The sequence below is a fragment of the Abrus precatorius genome, unplaced genomic scaffold (assembly GCF_003935025.1).
Source record: "Abrus precatorius isolate BTA unplaced genomic scaffold, Abrus_2018 Scaffold8, whole genome shotgun sequence".
NCBI classification, from domain to species: Eukaryota; Viridiplantae; Streptophyta; class Magnoliopsida; order Fabales; family Fabaceae; genus Abrus; species Abrus precatorius.
In genome coordinates this window covers 30,526,635-30,554,627 of record NW_020874428.1, presented here as the reverse complement: position 1 = coordinate 30,554,627, position 27,993 = coordinate 30,526,635, and the positions used below count along the sequence as shown (strand labels likewise).

Below are 27,993 nucleotides of genomic sequence, written 5' to 3'. Positions count from 1 at the left end.
TAAAAGAGGGGTATGTGCGTGCGTGGTATTTCACATGTCGAGGTTCCCATGCGCAGGGGGCAAATTGGGAAATTCACGAGTGCTTCCACTTCCAACTTACAAACTCACTCTCATTTTCCTCATAATTTCAAGATCTGCAAATCTGCGCCATTATTACCACCATTTTTACCTTTCTTTGCATTTCCTATCAAATCAACAACAACAAAGACGACGAGAAAGCAACTACATAGAGAAACCTCGACGCCGTCAACGCCGACGGAGCCGCGGTGGACGGCGGCGGAGGGCTGTAGTAGTAAAACGGAAAATACGGCACAATAGGGTTCGGCGGCGGCGGCCTCGGGTAGTTTCCGCTGCTCGGAGGAGGGTAGTAGTAGACTCCGCCTCCTCCGCCGCCACCTCCGCCAGATGCCGGAGGGGGTGGCGAGTAGTAGGTACTCTGAGAGGGTGGAGGCGGGGAGTAATAGTATGAACCTCCACCTCCACCGCCGCCGCCGGAGCTAGGAGGTGGGGGGCAATTGTTGGTGGAAGGAGGTGGGAGCGACGGAGATGGAGGTGGTGGCGAGGGAGAGGGTGGTGGTGGCGAGGGAACTTGGTTGCAAGGGTTGTCACAAGAGGAGCACATCGTGCACTGGATCTGCTCGTGTGACGTGGCTTTTAGAGTGTGGTCATGATCTGCATCTCCCATTGCCACTTGCACACTCACACTAACGAGGAACAACAACGTCGTCAAACACAACCTCGTTTTCATCGTTCCTCCACAATTTTTATGAAGGAAGAAAGTGAAGGGAAAAGAAAAAGAAGAAATGAAAGTGGGTGAGTTCATGGAGTGTAGGTAGGGAAAGGTTCGGTTGTGACTTGTGAGTGATTAGTAGTACTCAAACAGTGCTACTAATACCTAGCTCTCGCCCTTTTATTAATGCTCCAACTTTATCATTATAATATATACATATTTTTAACATCAACACTTATAAAATGACAATTAAAAATTTAAAAAAAAATCGGAGGAGTTATTGGACTGTAAAAGATAACACCGACACGTTTTGCTTTCACACTCAGGGCAGCCATGTTTGAATTGAACGCTTGCACTGTTGGATATATGCTTATGCTATGCTATGATAACCAAAAGGAATCATTGGTTAATTTAACTGTTAAATTAAATAACTAACTATGATACGTCCAGTGCTTTGCTCCCTCGCTTTTACGACTAACGTCATATGTAAGTTGCTGTGATTCAATTTAGGTTTCTAACACGACAATTTTATCTATTTTTTACTTTCTATTTGTATTAAGAAATTTTATATCATAATTTATGATGTTTATGTCATGCTATGAGAGCATTGGGTGCATTAACGGTTGGCTACATGGAAGGTTCAAATAACATTTGGATGATTCATTCCTTCCACTTTCTAGTGATAATGTGGCAATGCAGGGACGAGACGTGAAGCAGACGAAAGCTCCACGTGGTGCTTTTTAATAATAATTTTAATGAAAGAAATTTTCTTTTGATTTTTTAACTGTCGTTGTAAGAGATTTAGTTAACATTTTTAAAATATAATTATAATTAATTTAAATTAATAATATTATAAATTTCATATTCAGAACTTTTTTTAAAAATTTAAGAAAATAAAAAACAAATGAAATTTAAAACATATCAAGTTAATATAAAATATAAATGTAATTAACTTTATATTGGAAAAATGTTTTTAATACAAAAATAAATTTTGAAATTAACAAATGACGTAAAATTAATTGCAAAAGCAAACGCAAAATAATAGTAAAATTACACATCATAAAAAAAAGATATTTTAAGAGATTTTTTTTATAATTTAATAGAATGATTCAAATTTATAACACAGAAATAGATTATTAAGTAAAGGTCCCTTCTTTGATAGCTTCGTCGTAAATTAGAGATACACAGAATATAAGGATCTAAAAATAAATAAATATAGAAGTATATAGATTAATAATTGAATAGCTAACTAATAAAATATAAATGAGAAGACACATGCGTTATTTCACTTTTAAAAAGAATACTTAGAAGTCGTTTTTGTTATAACATGATTGCTCCTTATTCATTATCATACACATGATTGGATGCAAAATGACAAAATTATACTACATTTTTATTTCTACTTCTACCGTTGTATTTAAATTCATAAAGTAATGCGATTCTTATTATTATTTTTGCAATACCTTTTTATAAACTTTTTGTTTTCATTGTATTGTTTATTTCAGAAAATTTTTTAATCTCTCACCGAATTGTAAAATGTGTGGTAAGAAGAGGCTGTGAGATAACATTTTTCTTATTCCTACATACTGTGTGCTATCCTTATCTTGAGTAGCCACCATTGACCCAATTACGTTTTAGATCGGCTGCCATCTTTCCAAGACAACTATTTTATTACAACATATTTTTATTTATTTTTTTACCTTGAGTTGTATATTAAGAAAATATTAAATATATTTTATTAAATAATTTAAAATATTAAAATTTTTCATAATTTTAAAATAATATTTTTTAATTAAAAAATTTTAATATACTTTTTTGTTACACATTAAAAAATTAATTAAAATAAGAATTTACTATTTATATATTAAAAAATTACACATACATTTTTATTCTTTTATTTGTGTCACAGTATTGTATTTTACACACGTTAACTAGTGACGAGGCGTTGATAAGATTATTACATAATGACGTGGGACAAGACTGGTTTTTATCTTATTTACAAACTTAAAATCTTCAATTACTGATCAACAAAATAAAATAAATGAAATTCTTCTTACTTTGACAAACTCGTCATATGGCCGACATTTCTAACAGAACGGCGTTAATTGATCTATTCATTATGGCAATGAAATTCAAGTGTTTACTTAGTACAGTTAAAATCTATATAAATGGCTGCAATTAAAAAGTCACACCATAGGGAACTTTTGTCATATATTAACAACGGTTCGAGGAAACATTATGCAATTTAAGCAAACAACACCATATACAGTTTTTGAAATTTAAAAAATATTTTAGTTTCAAAGAGGATGTTATGTTAAAAAGGCTACTTTCTACTGCTGCAAATGGTCGTCCATGGAATCTTTCCTACCCTCTTCGCCACCTCTCTTTTCCCTATCTTCAAATCCTCTCTTTTCAGGTGAATTGGAAGAAACTTGCCGAGTCTTGTTCCACACAGCAAAATCAAGCACTCTTCCAATTTGCAGCGTCCGTATAATAAAATATTCGTCCACGGATCTCATATTAATTGTTCAAATTTAATGCAATTTTTTTTTGCCACGCTTATGTGGTAACCTTACTATAATCGTAAATCGTAAGTTTTAGCATCGATTAATTATTTAACTAAAGTGAGGTGATTGTTTCGTTCTGGATACAGGGCATCAAAAAACAAAAAAACTGATAAAAATAAAGTGAGCAACATTTTGTAGATTATACTTAAACATGAGATCTTGCTGTTGCACTTTACTTCACACTTCCACTTGCTTTTTCATGATTCGGTGATCGTGCAACTGGGAGTTTGTGCTTTTTCAAATATATTATGTTGTATGTATAGAGAAAAACTTTCTAAGCATTATTTTCTGATATTGCTTAGGTAGAGATTATGCTAGGAGCATGGTTAATTGCAATATACCAATTCTTTTCTTTCTTTTACAATGAGTTTGTAAAATAAAACAAAACAATACATGAAACTCACTTTTTGGTTGCCTATAAAAACAACCATAATAACGTATAACTCATCTTGTATATAAATTCGAACTAAATATACCTTAAAATTGACCTAAATGTGCAATTGGTTGTCCGATGAGTATTGCATGTGGAGGATATATATAATATGCCAACTTGTCTTTAATTTCAATATTTCCTTAGGGGTATTCATGATATGGTAGAATTTACTAGTTCAGGTAAAATGTGTAATTTACTTAAGTAATCATTATTTCCACTAACAAAATTTAGGGTCAATGCAATTTTGTCTTATTTCAATTTAGTTGTGATTAGATCATATATGATTGAAAATGAAATTATACCTAAAAGTTAGTTTAATCAAAATTTATAGTCGGATAAAGGGCAATAGCAACCACTTTCAGGACTTGTACCTTTATAACCTAAATTTTCCCGAATATTTATTATCGAGAATGGCAATTAGAGTCAAATTTATTGGGTGTTTGCAAAAAAAAATTGTATATAAGAAGAAAAATTATTTTCTAAATAAGTATGAATTTGGACAATTATTAAAATAATTGTGAGTGTAGATGCTTTAGAACCGACATCACTCCACATCTACATACTTTTAAATATATTAAATTAAAGTTACACATATAACCTTATATATTTTCAAATTAGAGAATGTAAGCTCTCAAAATTCAGGTTCATAAAAGTAATTATGTTTATAATTTTATTATGTTAAATTTAAATATGTTTATATTATTTTAGTTGTTCTAAATAATTGATGTATATAATATCATATAATAAATTATTTTACAATTTTATTAATTTATACTTTTAAGATTAAATTTAACTATTTTAATTAATGATTTTATATTAAAAACATTTATTACACTAGAGAGATAAAAATATAAAAAAAAAACTTAAACTTAATTTTAAAGAATAAAGTTAACAAAATTAATTATTATATTATGTTTATAATTTTATTATATATTTTATGATTAGGTTATAAAAATAGTATTTTAAATTAAAATATAAATAATGAAATTAAATACAAATATATACGTATAAAAAAGAAAAAAAAATAATTACCTACATAGATATTTTTTTAAAAAAATTAGAACATAAATATATGAATGACAACTACCATATCTTATCTAAAAGTGTGCGGCTACGATCCTCTTCATGTGTGTGACATGTCTCCCCACGGTCGTTGATTATGATCCCCTGGCTATTTGTATTAATAATAACTTGATCATAACTTAATATTACAAAATCCACAAGTAACTGTCAACGTTGTTGCTTCGCATGTAACTTGAAAACAGAGAATCAAGTTCTTATCATATACTTCAAACCAATCAGAATCATTTTTATAGAACAATCTCAAAAGTGTTCAAAACTTTTTTATAAGTAAATGAAAGAGAAAATTTTGCTTCTCAAAAGTTATATGCCGAAACATACTATCACCTTTCAAAATTTTGATTGTAAACTTTTTTTCAAATATTTAAAATGTCATCCTATATATTAGTAGTGATTTAAAAATGTTGAGGTCAAATTAATCTTAAAAAAACACCAATATTTTTATTTTTAAAAAGACTAAATGTGTGATAACAAAATTTAAGAGATTAATTTGGTGATAAAAATTTTAAAAAAATTAATATAATAATAATTTAAAATTTCAAAGAATCAGCTTAACAATTAATTTTTTAAAAGACCAAAACACTATCATATTAAAAAATTTAAAATCTAAAAAACTACATTTGTCTATAAATAGAACTAAAATTGTAATAATTTTTTTAACGGGATAATCTAATGATAAAATTTTTAAAGATATAATATGATAAAAATAAAAATTTTAAAAAATTAATATAGTGATTAAAACTTATAAAAAACTTGTGTGACGGATATACGTAATTTTAAAAAATAAAATTGATAGGTTTATGTAAATGAAAATATTAAGCACTTGTTTGAGAGCATGAATATTTTAGTACTACACATTTAGTCAATTAGTGGAATGGCTAGGAGCGTGTTTAATTGCTTCTTAAATAGCCGTTATACATATTGCCAAAAGAAAATCAAAAGATTTTTATAATTTTTAAGATCAAAATTCATTTGAACAATCCAATTCCATGCACAGATCACAATCAAGAGAAAGGCCCTAGGCCTAGAGATATAGGTAAGGTATTTGAATCACTCTGGGCCTGGAGGATCTAACGGGCCTCTCTCATATTCAAATTAAAAAAACAAGGTTGGGCTGCCACAGCACCCTGTGTTAGACGTGAACCCAATCGAACAATGCTCCTCTACTCATGGAACGGAAGTGTTCAAGCGTTTACCTAAAAACAAAGATTGTTTCCAAGCGTTGACAAAAGAAATCGACTATTTCTGAACAAAACTTAGTAAGATATACAGTAGCAAGTTGACGTTTCAAAATTGAAGCAAGCATGGTATTGATAAAAATTATTGAATAGTGCTGATGGCCGAATATATACTTACTTATTATTGCATTTATAATCTAAATTTATAAAATTTATGATTATTAAAATTTAAAATGTTTAAAGTCACTTCTATATAAAAATAATAAATTTATATATTATTTTATATATTTATTATAAAATTTAAAAATGAATCTATTATAAGTTGTATTAAATAAAAATTAATTATAATATTTTCTATAACTTATGAATTAAAATTATATTTGATTCATATTTATTATCTTTGAATTGTATTTAAAAAAATTATTATAATTTATGATTGTTATAAATTAAAACTCCTATAAAAAAATTTTAAAAATCACTGTCAATTGTTAAAAATAAAAAAAATATTGATACAATTCAATAAAAAATTTATTGCAATTGAACAAAAATAATTTTGTAAAAATCTAATAAAATTTTCAAATTACCTTTCAATTGTAAAAAAAAATTGTATGTTATTTCAAGTTATATTCAAATTCAAATAATATTGATTTAAATATTTTATTAATTAGTTTCATATATTTTAGATTAACAAATTCACAATAAATTATGCACTGTTCAAAGAAATAATAAAAGATAATGTGTCTAATAATTAAAAAATTAATGTTTTAATATTCACATTTACGATTGTAAAATATTTTTAAGGTAATTATATTATTTTATATTTAAAATATTTTATTTAAATAAATTATATATATAGTTTATATTTAATTATAAAAATATGAATAAATATATTATAAATAATATTTCTATTTCTATATTAAGACCAACAAAGATTTATGTTAATATTGATATATCAGAGATTTCTTATTTTTTAGATTTATTTAGGTATAAAATTATTTAAAATTTTTCTATTGTGGTAATTGTTCATAATTCTTTATCACTTTATCATAGGTATTTTAATAATGTGCATATTGCTGACTATGTTGATAATACAAGATCTACAGTTCTTCATAAGTTAATAAATTTTAAAAATATATCTAAAATTTTGACTATAACAAAATTAAAGAGTGATATAATAAATATTGTTTCTTTTATACTTTGTTATTCTTATTTTATTTTTAAATTAATTTTTTAATTAATTTTTAGAATGATGTAGTTGATTGTATTGCAATGGTGAATGATACATTATTTCAAAAAATTAATATTGTATTTCTTGCTCTTATTGCTAGAATAAATTTTCTTTTGCAGCTACAAAATTAAAATGTGAATTATATTATAAAGATATTAAGCACTCAGTAATAAGGTAATTGAATTATAACACTATTAATTCTATTTTTTAAATTTTAATATTAAAATAAATTAGAATATATTATTATATTGATTTATATACATTACAGGGTTTATCTTGAGTTTAATGTTAAAAATTTTACTAATTCAACTGTATTTGTCTTATTTGATTAAGTTGTTAAACAATTAGTACAAGTGAAGTTAAAAGATCTCGTTGCAACATTTGAAATTGTAAGCAAATATTTTAAGATTTAACTTAATGAAAAATTTAATCAAATGATTGATTATATAAATAAAATATATTAAGGTAAATAACTATTTTTATGTGATAATTTTTTCATGATGACGGTAAAGGATTGAAGTTGCCTCTATAACTTTTAAATATTATTGATACTTCACATTTTTTCAAGTAAAAATGAGAATTTACTTTGAAAATTGTGGAAGACAAAGTTTCACAATAAATAAAATTTTGAAACACCGATAATAAAAGTAATATAAAAGATTAAATTATAATTTATTTTTTTTATTTATAATATTTACAATACAATAATAAATAACTTTATTTTTAATTTTTAATATTTACAAATTGATAAAAAAAAAGTTTAGACAATATAAATATAAAAACAAAAGAAAATGATATGTCAATAAGTTATACGTATATCTCTAACTATAGAAACACTAAAATTACCAAATAAAAAAAAAATAATGTATAATTTATAATTTTATATTGTATTATAATTTTTTTTTAAATTATACAGTAATTTATATTTAATATTTTGTTTTAAGTTGCAACTCGATAAGGATGAAATAAATAATATTGAACAAAAGATAACAATAAAATATTTAAATGATTGAATAATTTTATTGTATTATTGTATAAATACTTTAAAAATTTTGTAAAATTTTAAAAATAGAATATTACCAAATATTTTTGTTATCTTATTATATATATTCTCTTACTTTATTATATATATATATATATTATATTGACTTTATTCTTATAATAAAATTTATTTATATTTTATATGTGAATCATAATTCTATACAATTAATTTTTGTATTTAATAAAATTAATTTTTTTTAGTTTCTATTTAAATTTTAATTAAAATTATTAAATATATAAAAATATATTTATCATATTTTTTAATATAATTATATTTGATATTATTTAATATAATAAAATTTTGTTATTATATTTTTTATATTTAAATTACAATTTTTCTGATTATTTTAATATAAAAATATAAATAAATTTGTATAACACACAAATATATTTATTAATTTATAACTAAATTATTATTAAAATCTATAATATTTAAAGTGACATATAAATTAATTTTAACTATTATATATTTTTTATATATAATTTATTTTAAAAAATAATTATAATTTTGATTTAACATTTTTATCTTTTTATCACATTAAATATAATTAATTTTATATTTAAGTTATAATTATGTTAAAATTAAATAAAATAATAAAAATATAAATATATTTGTATAAATCTATGCAACTTAGGTCATATTTACTAGTATGTGGGCAATTTTTACTATTTGGCTATAAGTGAATTTACCAAAATTGTGACCAGTAATGGACATGAGAAAATTTGTGGAAGAAATATTACAGTGTCGAACACAGACGTGCCCGCAACTCAAGCCGCGGATTTATGAACTATGAAAGAATATTGGAATGTTGTCTTGGTAGGTTTGGCCGAGTTAAAGGTTGGCACTTGGCACATGAAACTGGGTCAACCAATCAAACGGGCGTTGGGTAGTCGAGAAAGGCAAACGAAAATATTACACTCTTCACTGATGAGTCAATTTCTAAACCCAACTCAGTAAGAGGCAAAAAGGTTCAAGCCTTAAAGCTCCATCCTAGTTGGGGATCTAACAATTCAAATTAAAGCATGTAATAGTGATATAGCTGTTTAACCATGGAACGTTTGAGTCTAGGAATTTTAAAAAAGCGAATCCTTTTAGAGTAAAGACGCTCCTTTTTCTTATTTTTCCTTCGATGGAGTATTAATTAACGCAAATAAACTGTTTTTACAGAGTCCAACTTAAATAATAAAATTTAATGGGGTAATGGAAATGGAGAGACACGCAATGGAAATAATCAAACGAAACACGCCGTGAAAGAAAACAAAATCAATAAAAAAATCCTAACACGTTCAAGCATCAAGGATTCACACACTGATTACAGCTTCTTCTAAGCTGTAGCTCCCTTTTAAACGCGTTTCTTTCAACAATCACTTTCTCTCTCAATAAGAAAAAAGGCACTTACTTATACGGTGTTTCTCTCTCATAGTTCAAAATTCGAATTTGAAAGCCCAAACCCACGCATGAAGATGCTCTGGCCCCTATCAACCCACTCTTGCTGCATCAGTATCGCCATCTTAACAATCTTCTTCGCAACGACGTCGTTTAGCGATGCTCAAACCTGCAACGGCATACTCCTCTCTTACGCCTATGCCGGCGGAACGCGGCTGCCGCCGAACGTCTCCGACCCGGCGAAGCAACCGTATCGGTTTGAGTCGACGCTGACGGTGCTCAACAACGGTCTCGACGAGCTCAAGTCTTGGAAGGTCTTCGTTGGGTTTGACCATGACGAGTGGTTGGTCTCCGCCTCCAATGCTGTGCTCTCCGACGGCACCACTCTCCCCACCGGTGTCGGAAACGGCACTGTTTTTGCTGGATACCCCATGACTGATCTCAAGACCGCCGTGGAAACCGCCGGCGACTTGACCCAGATGCAGGTTCAGGTGGACCTCGTCGGAACCGTGTTTGGGGTGGCGGCGCCGAGTGTTCCTATGCCCTCTTCCATCAGCCTCGCCAATGATGGTTTCATCTGTCGCAAATCCACCACCCAAGGTAATTTTTTTGCTTGATCTGTGATTGTATGAATGATGTTTGTGAAAATGATGATTTGTCAAGGTTGCATTTTTAATGGCAATGGGGTTAGGTTGTTGGGTTCGTATTGTTTGATCTGTGAATTGATGAATTGGGTTTGGTGAAATGGTGTAATTTATGAAATGGTTTGTGATTTATTCTTTGTGGGTGGGCTTTTCAGGGAAGAATGCGAGTAGTGTGTGTTGCACGAGAGATCCCAAGTTCAAAACAAACATAACGACAGATGAAAAGTTTTTGCCACGTCAGAATGGTGATCTTACCATTATGTATGATGTGATCAGAACCTATGATTCCAATTATTGGGCTGAGGTTACCATTGCAAACCATAACCTGCTTGGCAGGCTTGACAATTGGAGGTTGAGTTGGGACTGGATGAATGATGAGTTTATATATTCAATGAAAGGGGCTTATCCCGCAGTTGTGGATGCTTCTGATTGTGTCTTTGGTAAGCAAGGTACATTCTACAAGGATCTTGACTTTGCCAATGTGTTGAATTGTGAAAGAAGGCCAACTATTATTGATCTCCCTCCCACCAAGTTCAATGATACGGATCTTGGGAGGATCCCCTTTTGCTGTCGCAATGGTACTATATTGCCACCATCGATGGACCCTAGCATGTCTGCTTCCAAATTCCAAATGCAGGTCTTCAAAATGCCGCCATCACTTAATCGGTCCCAGCTTTCTCCGCCACAGAACTGGAAGATAAATGGTACCCTCAACCCTGACTACAAATGTGGCCCTCCTGTCCGGGTCAGTCCCAGTGAAAATCCAGATCCATCAGGCTTACCGTCGAACAAAACTGTAATGGCCAGTTGGCAGGTTGTGTGCAACATAACAACAGCCAAGGGAACACCAAGCAAATGCTGTGTCTCGTTTTCAGCCTATTACAATGATTCAGTTATTCCTTGCAAAACGTGTGCTTGTGGATGCCCCAAGAATACAGAAAGAACATGTAGTACCACTGCTCCAGCTATGTGGCTTCCACCAGAGGCACTCCTTGTTCCTTTTGAGAACCGAACTGCCAAGGCTGTTGCTTGGGCTAGTCTGAAACATTTGCGGGTGCCAAACCCGATGCCCTGTAGCGATAACTGTGGTGTGAGCATTAACTGGCATTTATACACAGACTACACTAAAGGATGGAGTGCAAGGGTCACACTTTTTAATTGGGGTGAGACTAACTTTGCAGACTGGTTTGCTGCAGTGCAAATGGACAAAGCAGCTGCAGGTTTTGAGAAAATGTATTCATTCAATGCAAGTACCCTAGAATTAAATGGCGTAAACAATACAATAATTATGCAAGGTTTGCCGGGTTTGAACTATCTCGTAGCAGAAAGAGATGGAGATGACCCTCTGAGAGATCCTAGGGTGCCTGGTAAACAACAGTCAGTAATCTCATTCACAAAGAAAACTACACCCGGAATCAATGTAGCTGGTGGAGATGGGTTTCCAACCAAAGTGTTTTTCAATGGGGAGGAATGCTCTCTTCCTTCAGTGTATCCAAGCAGTGGTTTCAGGAAGGGTTTTTCATGGTCTACTTCCATGCTTTTAACACTGTTTCTGATCGTCTTGATGCGGTGATAGTGGCTATGTTTGATTTTGGCTCTGACTTGCTGTTGTCCCGAGACAGGATTTAATTCATATATTGACCTCACCACAGGAACACAGTGAGAAACGTCAGTGGACTTAGTCGTGCTGTTGTATCATTCATGCTGTATGTGTGGTTTGGATGCTGTGGCAATCATTGTTTAATTGATATGTGATTCTTTCGAGCATGTTACAGTACAGAAAGATTGTAGATTTCCGTTAGGTGATAGAAATATATTACTTTGTCTATTGAAAGTATTTATTTTTTCTTTTTCTCTTTTTGTATTTGTTTTATTTTTGAGCAACTCTTTTAGGCAGTGGTTATTGCAGGTGTTCAAATCATTAAAAATGTTTCACACGTCCATAAAATAATTGTGCCTTAGAAATGACATTGTAATGGCAGATGTGTATAATTAAAGTTCTCCTTGTCTTGGTCAGTGATGAAAACTGGGATAACATTGTTTTGATAACCGAGTAGAACCAAATGATTCAAACTGCAATGAACCAACCAGGAGACTGTTTCCATGGGGAGGACACTAAGGGTCACTTGGACTCCTACAAAATTGGTTGAGCCAAAAGTCAGTAAAGAATTAATTAACCTAGTTCAATTTCACTGATATAAAATTTGGTTGAATTGTTCCTTTTCCAGTTTTCTAAACAAAATTTGTTCATCGCTGACCAAGATTGGGAAGGGGATGTGGGAAGTTTTAAGACACAAGATTCAAATCATGGTCTTATTGCATATAATCTGCTAGCTCTCATCACTTGAACTATACCGCCAGTTTATTCAAAAATATTTTTTAAACAAGTAAAAGTCTACATATCATGTAGGGGTATTAAAAATAAGCTGAGATCAATGAACCCTTTTTTTTTTTGTCTAAAATAAACAGCGAAGCAATGTTTTTACTGGTAGTGTAGCTTCATGACCAACACGAGTTTTAAAACAGAAGTACTTTTATAGAGCGGAATATCTAATCCCACACAATTTTTATTGGGAAAAAAATTCGTGGTAGAGAAATGATTTAAAGAGATTTGTATTTTCGTAAATCTCTTATCATTGTAGAACTAACTTTAATAATTGAAAGACAAGGCTCAATTGATAAAAAAAAAAAGAAGGCGCGCATAGTACAATCGTTGAGGGGTCTATGCTCTATGCAGCGTTCTTTTACCCCATTAATTAGTTAAAATTTATGTAGACTTTTATTTATTTATCTTTGTATGAATATGACTGTTTAATCATTAAAGTATATGCTTTGGTCTTACTCAACCTCAATAGTAAAAATAGGAAATAAGCAACTTCATTCCTGAAATTATATATGCGAACAAGTAAATAAGTTTGTAAAATTTTTATCAGCCTATTTTTTAGGTCTAATATTTAATTTGAAAAAAAATACGACCAAGCCGATACCATATTTTAAAAATCCAGAACATATTCGCATAAATAATTCAAATATATAACCAAAATAGATAATAATTTTGATAATTAAATTGCTAATATGGCCAATTAGGTTGAGTGAATCCGAAAGAAAACCCAGTAAAAAGAACTGCATTAAACTGATTATTGAAGACTCGTAACTTCCAAACTTCAACATGTAAGTATATAACACCTTTTATCCAACAAATAATTTATGATTAACATTATATATAATTTATGAATCATGCTTAAATTATATGTGGATTACCATGTTAACGCTCTAACAAGCTAATTAAATTACAATAGATTGTCTAGTATTTCTTATTCTCGTCTTCGGTTAAATGAGCAAATCTCCAATCTCCTCTAGATTCCTATACACCCCTCAAGCATGCTTATAACTAAGCAGGCCTAAGCCACTACATTAACAAATACAAGCTGCGAAGCATTGAAGTATGAGAAGTGAAAACAACTGAAACAAGTACCACATAGCTTCACACTATCTTCAATACTGATAAACTGGTAGCCATAAAATCCATGAGTACCTAATGAAGTTCATGTACAAAGAATGCATAACATAATGAACATAAAAACACAAACCTATCAAAGTACAGAAGCGACCAGAAAAGAATGGCCAGACCAAATGTCTTGAGCAACCAAATGCAATATTTACATGCTTATGGAAGTCATTTACTTACTTCGAAGAAAAGGAACAAAAGAAATTTTTTTCATAATTTTGTCATTAAAGTTAGAGATGCTCCTACGAGTCTGCAGATGTATCAAAACCTTGCTTCTGCAATTCTGTCCCCCTAAGCCAACATACCTTCCAAGGACAACCTAAAATTAGAAGTTTGCTAGCAATTTTGCTTTCAACAGCAGTCAAAAATTGCACATGCCTTGTGCATACATATATATATATATATGTATGTGTGTGTGTATATATATATATATATATATATATATATGCAGTTGACTTTTGTAGCTGATTCATCTTTGATCAATCAATCAAATGATCTTGAGCACCCAGACTAAACCATCATAGTATGCTACTCCCACAAGTCTGAATATTTGACATCAATCAAATTCTGTTTGTTGAATAATTTAGACTCAGTTCCAAAATAGCTAATTGCAGAATGATAAGGTGCATATGTAACACAAACTATTTACACTGGCAACTGCAATTAGAAAGAACTGGGCAGGGTTTGTTCTAGACAGGAATGTTGTCGAGAGAATATCCATCAAAGTCAAACTCACTCTCAGCTGGTCCAATTCCTTCTTGCTGCCAGATTTAGAAACAAAGAGAAATATGATTCAATTATAATGAAAAATTAAGCACAAGCATATATGCATATTTCAGGTCCAAGTAGAAGAATGAAGGACCAACCTGCTTTAGAAGTGCACTCATCAGATCCTCCTGTCCATAATGCTCAGGGAAGAGGTTAGTCTGGGAGCTTGCATCAGGAATCCTTTCAGCCTTAACCCTAATTGAATTGTCAACAATAAACGGATTGAGATGCTGAGCCACATTTTGGAGATTATCGTGTTCCAAGCCTTCTCCCATGGAGAACATAGTTTTTCCAATCAAGGAGGTATCTCTACTTTGGCCAGTTTGCTTTGTAGAAGAAAATCCTTGATGGACTAAAACTGAAGGCGAGACATCGATGCTACCTTGTAAAGGATTTGTATGCTGGGAGGGATCGTATGTCAGGCCTGGGTTTGTTATTTCCCAATCACGGGGCTTCTGATGGTGCAGTTCATTAAAAATATCATAACTAGGAAATCCACCAGATCCTTTAACCCCCGATGTAACTTCCTCTTGAAATGAGCCCTTTGTTGTGATACTGGATATACCTGGAGTGCTTCCAAGAGGAAAATTATTGTTGACAGACACTTCAGAGTTTTGATTCAATGGAAAAGTCAACAATGAAGAGCCCTGTGGAACAGGATTATAAGCAGGTCCTCTGTTGCTACCAGCAACCCCGTTTCTGCCCAGAAGACCGTTAGAAATTCCATTTGACACAGTAGGTTGTCCCAAGGATGATGGAAGTCTGGGAACTCGAGGACCAGTATTTTCACTCAGCATCTGACCTCTAGGTTGTGACTGCACCATCTGCATCAATAAGGGGTTGCTCTGTGTGGCAGGAGCATTGACTCGCATATTCAAGCTGCCAAGGGATTGGGTGGAGTGGTGCAAATTGGCAAGCTGCTTTGGCTCCATGTTGGTGGGGATTCCATGCAGTAAGTTCATTGGTTTACTACTGTTTAAATGTTGCTGTTGGCCTTCTCCAAATCTTAACCTTGGGTTTTCAAAACTGAAAAGGTTTCTTTGATCCATTAGAGGCATAGGTACACCAGGTTTTGCAGTTGACCTACCAAGTCCGGCTGCTTGAAGTGTGGCTAGACTTTGTGCTGGGAGCTGGCCAGCAGCTGCAAGAGTTTGAAGATCAATCCCATTAATTGAAGAAATTGTCCCAAACGACGCCTCTTGGGGGCTTAGAAAGGAGTTGTTCAAGTTACTCTGGTGCTGAGAAACTCCACTCAGCCTTCGAAGATACAATCGATATTTCTGTAACAAAAACACAATGAAAAAGAAATACATCATTTAAGTAATCATAAGCATTGATGACCACAAGAAAATTAGGGAGAAAAATTTAACTCAAGTCCTTCCCAAAGTACATATAGAATAACAGTATAATACCTGCAGGTGGCTGGCAACATTTTCTCTAGTGAGTCCAGGAACATTCATCAATTCCAGAATTTTTTTTGGAACAGCTTCTGAATACAAATATCAAATTTGAATCAGGCAAGACTCGATAAAATCAGCATTCTTATAAGATACATATTCAAGCAAATTACAAATTTAGACATAAGACCAAGAGATAAGATGAATGAGAGAACATACAAGGTGTTGACGGTGGGGATGAGGGAACATAGAGGAAAAGAGAGGATGAAGATTGAATGCACACAGGATAAAATTAGGGTAAAAAACTCACCTAGGATAGTTTGATGATGTTAGAAAACTAAGAGGCTCCAACAAGAAAAGTGGATCAATAGTCGAATAGGGCAGAAGAGGAAATCAGAAAAATGTAAGAAATACCATTAAAAAAAAAACTGCTATAAATGGTTTTAGAGAAAAATTTAATTTTTCATTGAGCCCAAAGGCTATCACTTGACTGTTGATGTAATTTTAAAGCCACACATGAATCTCAATCAATTATCTATTAAAACTACTGATATAGTTTGAAAATTGATTTGTGTATGAGTTGACAGTATGCAAAACCTAGATGCAATGATCCCGAATAGGGAACTAAAACTGAAGATCCAAGTAGTAAGAGTGTTGTTTGAGTCTTTCAGAAACAGTAAATATACACACAGAATCTCCATGACTATACATCAGAAGTTCTGATGTATTTAGATAGGTAATCATGGAAAAGCAATAAAGATGAGAAAACTATTTTTTCTCACAGACACAGGTGAAGGACTCATACTGTCAATTCCCAGTTGATCCACAGCAGCCACAAATTGTTGATGGAGCTCCACAGACCAAACAACCCGCTGCTTCTTTAACGTGGATGTGTCATCTCTCTCCTCTGCTTCCTCTTCCTCGTCCCTTCTCTTCTTTGAGTTCCTCCAACTGCCTTCATTTGCTGAGGATGAGTAATCTGCTTCATCGGATGCCTTCTGCGGCCGATCTCCTTCTTCAGCACTGCCCGATTGCTCCGTATCTTTCCACTCATTCTTCTTCTTGCGAACCACATGCTGCCATATGTTCTTCAAAGCCTCAATGCGAACAGGTTTAATTAGGTAATCGCAAGCACCATGTGTCACACCCTCCATAACAACATTTTTACCATCATCTGCAGACATCACTGTAAATTACCACACAAAACATGTCAGTCTCAACATCAATGCAGTCCACAAATAGATCTAAGCCAGTTACTTACTGATAACAGGAAGGTCCATCTCCAACCCAATGTGCTCTAAAAGCTTAAATCCATCCATGTCTGGCATATGCACATCACTTATAACAATGTCAAACCCATTTTTGTTCTCTCTGAGAAGTGAAAGTGCAATCTCTGCTCTATTGCATTTGGTGACTGAAATTAACTCAACAAAATCATTTCTCAAAATCCATAATCAACCAAACAACAATTCCACAACATAAAAAAAAACAAATCTGACATCCAAAAGCTCAAACCCAATAACGAAGGTTTCATTTGAAGAAAAAATCAACAAACAAATCTGGCATGTCAAAGTGAAGGGCAACAAACACATGAGTTAGATACACTTCATGGTACGAGAAATCAAGTGAAAAGCAAATAAATTTGAAAAGAAAGAAAGCTACCCTTGAATTGAAGAAACCATATATAAAAAAGGGTCAGAGCAATAACACTCCTTCATGCAACAAATTAACACCAAGTAGCCCTCTAAGAGCACGTAATCGTTAAAAAGAACATAAAGTTAGGCTTTTTATTTTCTCTTTCATGTGTTTTTCTTTTGGGGTGTGGTTGTTCAACAAACTGAGCGTCCAATCGGCAAAACAAAATTGGAGAGAAACAGAAACTGATTGAACCTTCGTAGAGACATGTGCGCAACATCTTCTCGAGGATCATGAGACACGTAGGATCATCGTCCACCACAAGGACCCTTAGACCCACCGGAAACTTGTCGGAGACGGCGTCGCCGGACTTCATAACTGCACTTGTAGTAACCGTTGACATGGATCCCTTGCCGTTACTGAGATTCCTGCTTGGCAGATCCAAACCGAACAGTAACACCGCAACAAACTAACACGAAACGACAGTGGCGTTCACATAGTTTAGTTAAGTTCGAATTTGAAGCGAAAGCGAAAACGAACAATTGAAGCTGAGTTCTGAATTCAACCAAACGCAACGCAGGAATCGGAGAAGAAAGAAAGAGAAATCGAATTTTGGGTCACAAAAATTATTTATAAAAATAATATAACTATTGTTCTGCGCCTCAGGCTTATGTCCTCGCCTTGTCACTGTTTCGCGCTGAATTTCTCGGGTATTTAATTACCATTCTTTAATCAATTATAATAAAAACTTTACTAATCAGTCGGATTAAGCAACATTTATTATTTTTTATTGCCAATTTTTAATTGTTCAAAGTAATGTCCTTTTATTAAATTTTTAATGCCATGAATGTTTTATTACACGATTAATAAATTTCCAACAATATAATATTTTTTGTTTATTTTTTACGATTATATATAATATTGAAAGTTGGGTCTTACTGGCTCCTGAAAGAGTGGATCCAGCTCATTCATAGGAGGAACTAACCCCTCATCTTAAATCCACACTCCGACACAGCTCACCTATGAAGGTTTCGGATTTTACTGTGCCTATGTTTAGTGCTACAAAAGAGTGAAAAAGAGAGAAATGGTTGACGATTAATCATAGGATGCTGATTAAAAAATTAAAATAGAAAACATTAAATGACAATAAAAATATTCATCGTGCTATAAAGTTTAAATTAATATTTTCTGTTTAAAATAATTAAACATATTTAATAATTTAAAAATATCAAATCTTCATCAATCAATTAATACCTTTAAAGTAGTTATCAGTATATTCATATTTTAATTATTAAGATCACTGTACAAAATTTTTGTCTTATATACCGAGTATTCAGGTTATTGAGGTGAAGTATGGAGTTATTTGATTTGATAATTATTTAAAAATAACGAGTTAATTTTATTTCATGTAAAAGTTCATAAGATGTGTGACACAAAATGAATGAGAAAATGTGCGACTGTATATTTGTTAAGAATAATACAAAATTACATTTATAATACAAGAATTAATCAAACAAATAATAATGTTTAGGGAGGAAAAAACAAGGGTGAGATAAATCTATTTATTTTTCTGGTGAAACCATGTGAACGTTTGATTTATTTAGTGACATAGCTTAGCAAAACATATAATAACTGTGATATATTTTCTGTTCTTCCATCTTGTGGAAATCATTAAATAAAATGCTGCGTAGCTGTATGTATCCAATAATTTCAGGTATGCAGAAGCTTTAACAAATGAAAAAATAAAAAACAAATACAGACCAAAAGGATTTATTTCCATTTATAGAATGGAGGCATGTTGGCAAATTTATGTCGATAGTTAATTGTGTGTAAAACATGGTAACAAATTATGGTGTTTTATATATGTGACGTAAATGGTGTTTTAAATTCGTGGAACAGAAATATAAATATGAATTATTAAATGCCTTTGTAGACATTTATGTGTCGTAAAGTATGTTAATTGCTAAGCAATTAGTTGAAATTTTGATTGAAAATGTTTAAAGAGGACAACATTAATAGAATTATTTAATTAGAATTAAAATTTTATCTTAATTCGTGACAAGGCTAACTTATCGATGGCATTTACTAATTACTAGTCTCTTTACTGCACCTTTTTTACTTGCACATATTATACAGTAGGGCATGGCACATGGACATATAGAATACTACAGCAAGCATTATCCATGGTGGGTCACTATTTAACAAGCCACAAATAAATAAATTCCTACAAAGCTAGATGTTGGTAGTTTGGGTCAATGTCCACATACATGTAAACCAATGCCAAATTATGCAAGCCAGTTCATTGATTTGACCCGGAAATACTTAATTGGTTGGGAAGCACCGTGACATGCACACCATGGAAACGTAACCAAGCACAAGCATTAGGAAATTGGCAACTTTTGTTCCTTGCAAATAAATAGAACAACTATTAGTTAAAAATAGTGTTGATGTGCCCAAATACAGGTTGCCAGTACATAGTAATAAAGTAGGGTTTTCATTCCATACTTAAGCAATGTTGGCATGGCAACCACCACATCCCATTGTGGTGGTGGTTTGGGTATCCACTTTGATGTATGGAGAGTGGCCATTCCAAAATTTGCAAGTCCTTGTATACTATTATTATTGTTCTTCTTTTTTAGCCTTCCTTCAAAAAGCACCTTGCTACTCGGCATATTATCCAAGTCCCAAGGGGTAAAAATAAAATGAAAAGAAGGAGAACCTTATTATTTAATTAAAGAAGAATCGTATAGAATGATGTTTATAAAAATAAGAAACGGAGTGCAAAGTGGGTATGCCGTTCAAGAACTTTTTGATTCTGAATGATGTAAAAGAGTGAAGCTCTGCTTTTGAAGCGACTTCAGTTCAATCCATTGAACAAGTTGAATCCCTATCCTTTCCTCAGTATTATCTCTGTCTCTTCTGTTTGCGTTTTTCAGTGTGCATTCTGACTCACTCTTTCCCTTTTTTATGTAAAGAAATTATATTGGTTATTCCTCCACCATTTTCCCCCCACTCGACACGTGTCTCTCCGCGCCACTTTCATCGGATAAGGTCTCCTTGGCTTATATTGCTCATTTGCTCTTTCATTTTCTAATCACAGCTACTCCATGCTCTTTTTTAAAACTCACTTCAAGATTCAAAATAAACTTTGATTAAAAGGGTATATGTAATATATAATATTCAATATTTTAAGTAATATGTTCTATCTTTTTACTCGGAATTAAATGGACGATTAAAGTAATTGTGTTGCCACATGAATCCTAAACTTGATCGTCCAAGTGACGAAATATATATATTGAAAAAAAAAAAAAGGGACTTAGGATAGTGTCATAATTCCTTAGATAAGCAAGCAATCCACGCACTCTCGAATATTTTAATGAATAATACTAATAAATGTAAAAAATATATCCCTTTGTTTTTTATACTGCAGGAAAAGCAGTGAAGCATAGCCATAAAGCAGCAATCTGCAAAACGTATATTCGCTTGGGAACCTTTTCTTTCTTACGATGAATAAATAAGAGCACACAAGAAACGCTTTTCACTGTGAAAAAGTGGCAAACGCTTGCGTTAGTTTGAATAAGTAAACAAAACACCAAGCCCTTCCTCTCTCTCTCTCTCTAAAGTAAGAAATTTTATATTCTTAATTAATTGTTCTTGCTTAGTTCAAAGTTGAAATTAAATTTTAGACCACTATGTATCATTACGTGCATAACTTAAATCGTGCATTTTATAAGAAAATGCGAGAAATGACTTAATAATTTCAAACCAAATAAGACCTTGTAAAAACAAATTAATAATTCATACTAAAATTAGATAACCGTGACATTGTCATTCCCCAGTGGCCACTGCTTCCCTCGTCGGTCTTAGCTATCACTTTGGCTCCTCCCAACAGATTTAAATCTTTAAAGTTGATGATTGAATATTATTAATAATTATTGTTTGTTTGTTTGTTTCGTTTTGTTTATTTGTTGTTCTCTGAATTTAAGCTTTTTATGGATTAGAGAATGGAGAAAACAGGTGATATATGCTTTTAAGGAAAATGGAATATTTGTGCGTGAGAGTGTTAGAGAGAGAAAGAGAGAACAGAATTCATGCGTGGTATTAAAATAATTTATAATTCTACGTTTGAGTTTGGGAGTGGGTTGAGGTGAGATAAGTTAAGACAGATGGCGATTCATGGAAGTTGGAGAAAAGTCTAAGCAACTTTTACCAACTTTTCCCTGTCTTTCTTCGCATAATAATTCACTCTCTCTGCTGCTTGTGCTTGTTTATGCCCATTTAAATCATGAGTCCCATATCCAGTCACATTTCTTTCTTGTTTTCTACTTTTCCTATTCAAATATAGTATTCTAATTCTTTCTTTTGGCTTCAATTTTGAACTTGTGTTACCATACTTTGAATGCCACCATCCTCTTCCTTCTAACAATTCTTATTTAAATAAACAATCCCACCATTATTGTCTTCATTTTCCTCGTGAAATCTCTTTTAAACAAACACAAAAATACATCAACAAATAATAGAATAATATTTTTTATAAAAGATGTGTATATATAAATATATCAAGTAAAATAGTCAGTTTTACATAAGAATGAAAAAAATTCACTTGTTTGATTCTAAATGTAAATAATCAACATTAAAACAAAATTGTATAATTTTTAATTAATTATATAACTTTAATTTTTATATATAATTATACTATTTAAATTTATTATTCTCTTGCTTTCGTATAAAATTTAACCCTCTAGATTAGACTCGTTCCTTATGTCGTTTCCGTGTTTAAGTAATCAATGTTTGACAAGAAGGCCTAGTTTTCTTTTCTTTTTTATTTTAAGTTAAATTAAAAAATTAGTTTCCGTAGTTGACAATTTTCTTTATTTGATCTCAATATTAAAAACACTTTAAATTTAATCTTGACATTAAATAGTATTATAATTTTTTATAAATATTAAATTAATATTTTTTGTTAAATGTGATTATCAAAATGTGAAAAAAATGCAAACTAAAACGAAGTATGAAATTTTTTTTATACAGATACGAAAATAAAAAAAAGTATAATAATTAAATATAAAACTATTGTAATGCGACAAACTGTAAAGATAATTTTGTAATTTTTTTATTTAAATACCAGATTATATAATTTTTTATATAAAAACTAAAACAAAAAAATAATACTAAATGTTCAGAGTAAATATTAATTGAACCTTTGTTTGAATAAAAATCAGGCCGAAAAAATGTTGTTGTTACATATATATATGCCTGAGATATAAAATAATATCACCAAATATACAAAACATGTTCAGTTTTTTATTGTAATGTCGTATTTATGTCTGTAAAAGTATAGATAACTTTTTTCACCCTTTTCTTTTATTTGTATTTGTATTATCATTACTTTTGTTTTATAGTAATAACAACTGAAATAAATAAATTAATAAGTGCTATAACAATAATAATTTTCTAAATGTACTAACATTATATATGGTAAAAAATTATATATAATTTGTTATTAAAATTATTAAATTTAATATGTTGATATTATTAAATTTTTTAATTTTTGAATAGAAAAACTAGTTCTTAATTTTATATTATGTATAAATATAATAACAATAACAATAATAATAATAATAATAATAATAATATAATTTACACATATTTATAAACTTTAATATGTTGTGCTTCAATTTAATTCACTTTGATTGTCTTTTATCTCTTATCTAAAGAAACCATTTTTCAACCTGTTTTTTAAAATGACTTGAAAGTTCCAAATTAATCAGTTAACAAGCAAATTAATGAGTTGACTTGTCAAAGATTTAAAAATAAAAAATAAAAAACAAAAATGAGTTTACAAATTAACTCACTAACAAAATTAAAATAAAGAATTATAAGTTAAAACTAGTAGTAATTGATAATTCACTAGCAAATAAATATGTTTAAATTTTTTGAAAATTTGTGATCCAATGGATCAACTCACTCCTCTTATCTTGCCATCGACTCACTTTTAAAAGGTTAAAAGGAGACAATCTTAGTAAGCTAACGAGTTGAAAAATCCCAATCTAATCTGACTCGTTTTTTTTCACCCGCTAAGTTAATTAATCATAATTTATCAACAATTGCACGCATCATATGTCAAACTTAATGTTTAATGTTCAAAAAGCATAAGTTGCACAATTGATGATGAATGTGCCTCTTGTTAAGTGAGTTGGTAAATAAGTGTTAAGATATTTTTTAAAAATTAAAATCTCAAATAAATTTTTAAAAATTTATTACATGACTTTTATCATAGATCTAATGCTGAGATGTATTTTTCTTATTTTGATATAAACAAATATTTTTATTGATTATGTTCTTACTCTCTCTATTAGTTATTTTTAATCATTAAATTTAGTTATATATAAATGGTTATATTAAACTTTATAGTATTTTAAAATTATCACATCATCATTAAATGTCTTTTAATTTTAATTATCTATTGATGATTGTACGATGAATGTTTATTGCTCACGTTAAAAAATTTCTATTACTAAATACGCTCCTTATATACGCATGCGCGGGCATCGTCATCTTTTGCTGATTCCAAAGTAAGAGATAAAGATCTCTGGCAAACTATTTGGTGGAATAATAATAATAGAAAGAGAGTATTTCATGGTGTTTCAATTATATTCAATAATTTCATCAAAATTAATTCTACATAACTTTAAAATAAATGCAAGGAAAATTTGATAAGACTGAACGAGCATGTAAGAGTAAAAAATGAACTAAAATAATAATAATACTGTAATGAGTGGAAACATTAGATGAAAGCCTGGAAGGTTGAATGGAAAAACTCTCCTTTATTGTATTAGCAGTAGTAAATAACTTATTAACAGTGAAGGATTCTGGCATAAAAAAAATGTTTAGAATAAGTGGATCCCATATCAATAAATGTTTTCTAACTTGTACCAACAAATATCGCGTATGTTTCCTAATGTTGTGTGACTATAAAAGGGAGGAAAAAGGAAAGGTGATGAGATCATTATAGTTTACCAAAAAAGAATTAAATCCAAGACTTGCATAAGGATCCAGCTATCTTACACTACTAGATGAGAAAGAATTAGAGAGCTATCGAATCAGTAATTGAAATTAAGAAACAAGATTGGAAAAAGAAAGCTTTTTTTTTGCTATTCTTTTGACAATTAAATTATGTAACTTTTGTTAACTATATTAGTGTAAAACATTCCACATACTTATATTGAATTAGTGAGTCATATATTATTTCATTTTACTTTGCCTGTAATTTTTTTTAATGTGTTTTAATTATATAAAAACATATTAACCATGAAATTATATACTTATAAATGCATAACTTGCTGAAAATTTAAACACTTCAAAATAATATCACGTGTACAAGACTTTGTTAGCGAAGTAAGTAGATTATCCGCTTTAACAAAAATTAATGTATGAATAACTAAAAATAATATTTGTCTTCACAGACAACTATTGTGTCCACACTCACAAAAAAAATGGAGACCAGACATCTTATACCCCTTATTGTAACAAATTATCGAAATAAATAAGGAAAAATGAATTTTTTTCCCTAATCTATAAACTTATACTTCTTGAAGGTTATTTATATTAAAAAAATATATCACTTGTCAGTGTTTTATTAAAAAACTGCGATTCAAATTTTTATCTTTTAGATAATGTTGGATAAAAAAATGTTTTAATATTTTAAAAGTGACATGAGAATAAAATATTTGTATTTACAATTAAAGAATAAAAAAAAGTACAATAGTTTATTTTATGAGATTTTATTGAATTTCTGTTATTTTTTAATTCTATAATTAATACTTATTTTTTAATATCATCAACGTGATTTTTATCATCTGACATTATTGTTACTGTTATTGTTATTAACATTAAATTTGTCACCATTATTATTACATTCCGAAGAAATAAATCAATGCGTAACCTTGCTTGCAAAAGGTTATTTCATCTTTAACAATAAAGATTTAAATTTATTATGTACAAGTATATAATTTACAATAAATTTTTAAAGATGTAGTTGAGTTACTATTTAAGTTTCATGTAAATGAACCTTTACTTCAGATGTAGATGTAAAAAATCATTGACAGCACCTTGTGGTTAAAGCTTAATCACTAAACACTTAATCAAATAATCACACTGACAACAGTAATAAATTTAATAAAAAGTTATTAGTCTCTTATAAAACAATTAATCATATTGTATTAAAAATGAATGTCTATATTTATTGTTAAATTATATGTAAAATAAAATTATTTATCGTAAAAGATGAATGTTAAGAAAAATCCTTTTATAGTCAGTTATAAGTTAACTTTTGTTATATATTATAATTTTAATAGCTAAAAATTATAAAATTTAGAATTACAGGTGTCAAAAAGATACATGTTTAAAAAAATTAATTGTAGTAAACTAAGAATGAATTAAACGTATGGACAAAATTTTTGAGGAAATTTACAGAAACTAAAAAGGATTTAGAATTGAAATAGGAGATATTATAGCATGGGTAATTATTATACAAGTATGATGATAAAGGTGAAAGTGTGACAAGGTCGTAATGGATTGGGCACGCAGTATAGTAATGGAATTGAAGATAAAGAAAGGAAGGGGAGGGCCCACGTGGCAGCGGTCCAGATCATCAACGGAGGTGACGTGTATGAAAGGGTGACACGTGGTAAGAGCAGCATGTAAGCGCAGAGTGGGACCCACCGCAACTCATCTATCACCGTCGCTCTAAAACAAACGGACCCCACTCCTAACGTACGTGCGCGTCTCGTACACGTCCTTTTCCTACCTCACAATCACAAGTGCCACTGCCTTTCTCTTTCCTTACTTCATTTTTCACCATTTTTTGGTATGTAATTCTGAACTTTTCTACCACAATCACAACTCTTTCATTGTTTAATCTTCTTTAGTTTATATCATTAGATAAAATTTTGTTTAACTTGAGAGGTCCTTTTTATACTCTTAAGCATTTGATGTTTTCGTGTTTTCTTCGCTTATAAATATTTATTTGATAAAATATTAGGAAGACTAACTAATGGGAAATATACAGTAGAAAGATATTGCATCATTCATTCTGTATTCTAAAGGATTTCTTTGAACAAAAGATAAAAGACAGACAAAAAATGTAAAAGAATAATGATAAGGTGAGAGATAGAATAGAAATAGAACAAAACAAAAAAGTGTTATTTTAACAGCTAAGTATAAGAAAAATAATTTAAAAAATATCTTACTTGCTTGATTAAATAGAGAAAGTAAAAAGAAAAAAAAAGTGTAATAGGCATAAAAAATCTTGCTAGCTCAAAAACATTTTAAAAATTACTATATAGATTTTTATTAATTTGTATATTATATAAAATATTCCAAAAAAATAAATCACTTTGTTCTCTTCCCTGCTTCTCCCATTTCAGTGGAATTTCTTTTAAGATAGATCTTACCGTCATTATACTTCTAAATGATTATAAGTGAATTTGATTGAATATATCAACTTATTTAATAAACTTAAAATGATAATTTGGGTTAAAAATTTGGTACTTATCAACTTATTTAGTTACCTACTTTGCTTTATTATTATTATTTTATTTTTTTTTAACAAAAAGTTACCTGCAACCTTTTGGCCTACTAGTCACTTTGTGTGTGTATATATATATATATATATATATATATATATATATATATATATAATTTTTGCAAGCTAGATTGTGGGTTTATCTTTAAATGATCAAAGTCAAAATTTTAAATCCACTTATAAATATGAATCAAAGGAAGTTAAGTTGATTTTTTTTTATATTGACAAACTTTGACTGGAGCATAGTAAGTTAACCTGTTTTACCACTTCTAATAATTTGTTTTCCTCGATCAAACACACAATCTCTCATCCTTTTTTTTCTCTCTCTCTAATTTCCTTCCTCTAATCAAATGCACGATTAGGGTTACACATGATATGATTTTTGGTTTTCCCAACACCTATTTTTTTAACTTTTTTATTTTAAAATATCCACGTCATATATTAAATATTATTATTAAATTATGGTTATATTATAATCATAATATAATATATATTATTAAATTATACTATTATGATTGTGCTATTATTAAGCGACCATTCTTACTAATTTTATCGAAATTAAGCATTGCCATTATTGTTAAAATTCGTGGAAACAGGGTGAGGGAAAGAGCTTGTGCTACAAGAGAAGAAAACTGTGATTGAATGTGCATTCACGTTGTGACACCCAGATTCTAGAGAATTTTGACCAGTGTTTTGATTTTACAAATGGTATGCAAAATCTTTACGTGAATTACATTTAAATACATTGATAACGTAAAAAAAATTATCCTGTCATTCAATTATAAATTATTATTATATATATATATATATA

General features: G+C 30.3%; 3 protein-coding genes across 5 annotated transcripts; 1 reads left to right on the top strand and 2 right to left on the bottom strand.

Moving 5' to 3' along the window:
- Positions 1-11: 11 nt before the first annotated feature.
- LOC113848049 (leucine-rich repeat extensin-like protein 3) lies at positions 12-806 on the bottom strand. The gene is made up of 2 exons (XM_027477412.1): positions 224-806; positions 12-184 (listed from the first exon to the last, which is right to left on the bottom strand). Exons 1-2 carry the CDS (start codon positions 746-748, stop codon positions 128-130), a joined length of 582 nt encoding a protein of 193 aa, XP_027333213.1. The 5' UTR covers positions 749-806; the 3' UTR covers positions 12-127.
- An 8,829-nt stretch (positions 807-9,635) lies between these two features.
- LOC113847571 (COBRA-like protein 7) lies at positions 9,636-12,696 on the top strand. Its single transcript, XM_027476759.1, has 2 exons — positions 9,636-10,244; positions 10,444-12,696. Exons 1-2 carry the CDS (start codon positions 9,716-9,718, stop codon positions 11,859-11,861), a joined length of 1,947 nt encoding a protein of 648 aa, XP_027332560.1. The 5' UTR covers positions 9,636-9,715; the 3' UTR covers positions 11,862-12,696.
- A 1,067-nt stretch (positions 12,697-13,763) lies between these two features.
- Positions 13,764-18,284, bottom strand: LOC113846843 (two-component response regulator ARR2-like). Of its 3 annotated transcripts, none has more exons than XM_027475534.1 (6): positions 17,852-18,241; positions 17,223-17,375; positions 16,767-17,147; positions 15,977-16,053; positions 14,663-15,844; positions 13,764-14,557 (listed from the first exon to the last, which is right to left on the bottom strand). In XM_027475534.1, the coding sequence occupies exons 1-6, from the start codon at positions 17,997-17,999 to the stop codon at positions 14,486-14,488; spliced, it is 2,013 nt and encodes a 670-aa protein (XP_027331335.1). In that variant the 5' UTR covers positions 18,000-18,241; the 3' UTR covers positions 13,764-14,485. The 3 variants fall into 3 exon arrangements, with proteins under 3 accessions (XP_027331335.1, XP_027331336.1, XP_027331334.1); XM_027475535.1 differs by having other exon boundaries at positions 13,804-14,557; positions 17,223-17,282; positions 17,852-18,284; XM_027475533.1 differs by lacking the exon at positions 17,852-18,241 and having other exon boundaries at positions 13,804-14,363; positions 14,446-14,557; positions 17,223-17,392.
- Between the last annotated feature and the right edge of the window lie 9,709 nt (positions 18,285-27,993).

Excerpts from the sequence above, each read along its gene's own strand:
- LOC113848049 (XM_027477412.1), bottom strand. The coding sequence starts at position 748 with ATGAAAACGAGGTTGTGTTTGACGACGTTGTTGTTCCTCGTTAGTGTG. Across the intron at positions 185-223 it reads CGTCGAGGTTTCTCTATGTA|GAAATGCAAAGAAAGGTAAA; the intron begins GTTGCTTTCTCG and ends TTGATTTGATAG.
- LOC113847571 (XM_027476759.1), top strand. The coding sequence starts at position 9,716 with ATGAAGATGCTCTGGCCCCTATCAACCCACTCTTGCTGCATCAGTATC. Across the intron at positions 10,245-10,443 it reads TCGCAAATCCACCACCCAAG|GGAAGAATGCGAGTAGTGTG; the intron begins GTAATTTTTTTG and ends TGGGCTTTTCAG.
- LOC113846843 (XM_027475534.1), bottom strand. The coding sequence starts at position 17,999 with ATGTCAACGGTTACTACAAGTGCAGTTATGAAGTCCGGCGACGCCGTC. Across the intron at positions 17,148-17,222 it reads GATGGACCTTCCTGTTATCA|TGATGTCTGCAGATGATGGT; the intron begins GTAAGTAACTGG and ends GGTAATTTACAG. Across the intron at positions 16,054-16,766 it reads GGATCAACTGGGAATTGACA|AAGCTGTTCCAAAAAAAATT; the intron begins GTATGAGTCCTT and ends ATTTGTATTCAG.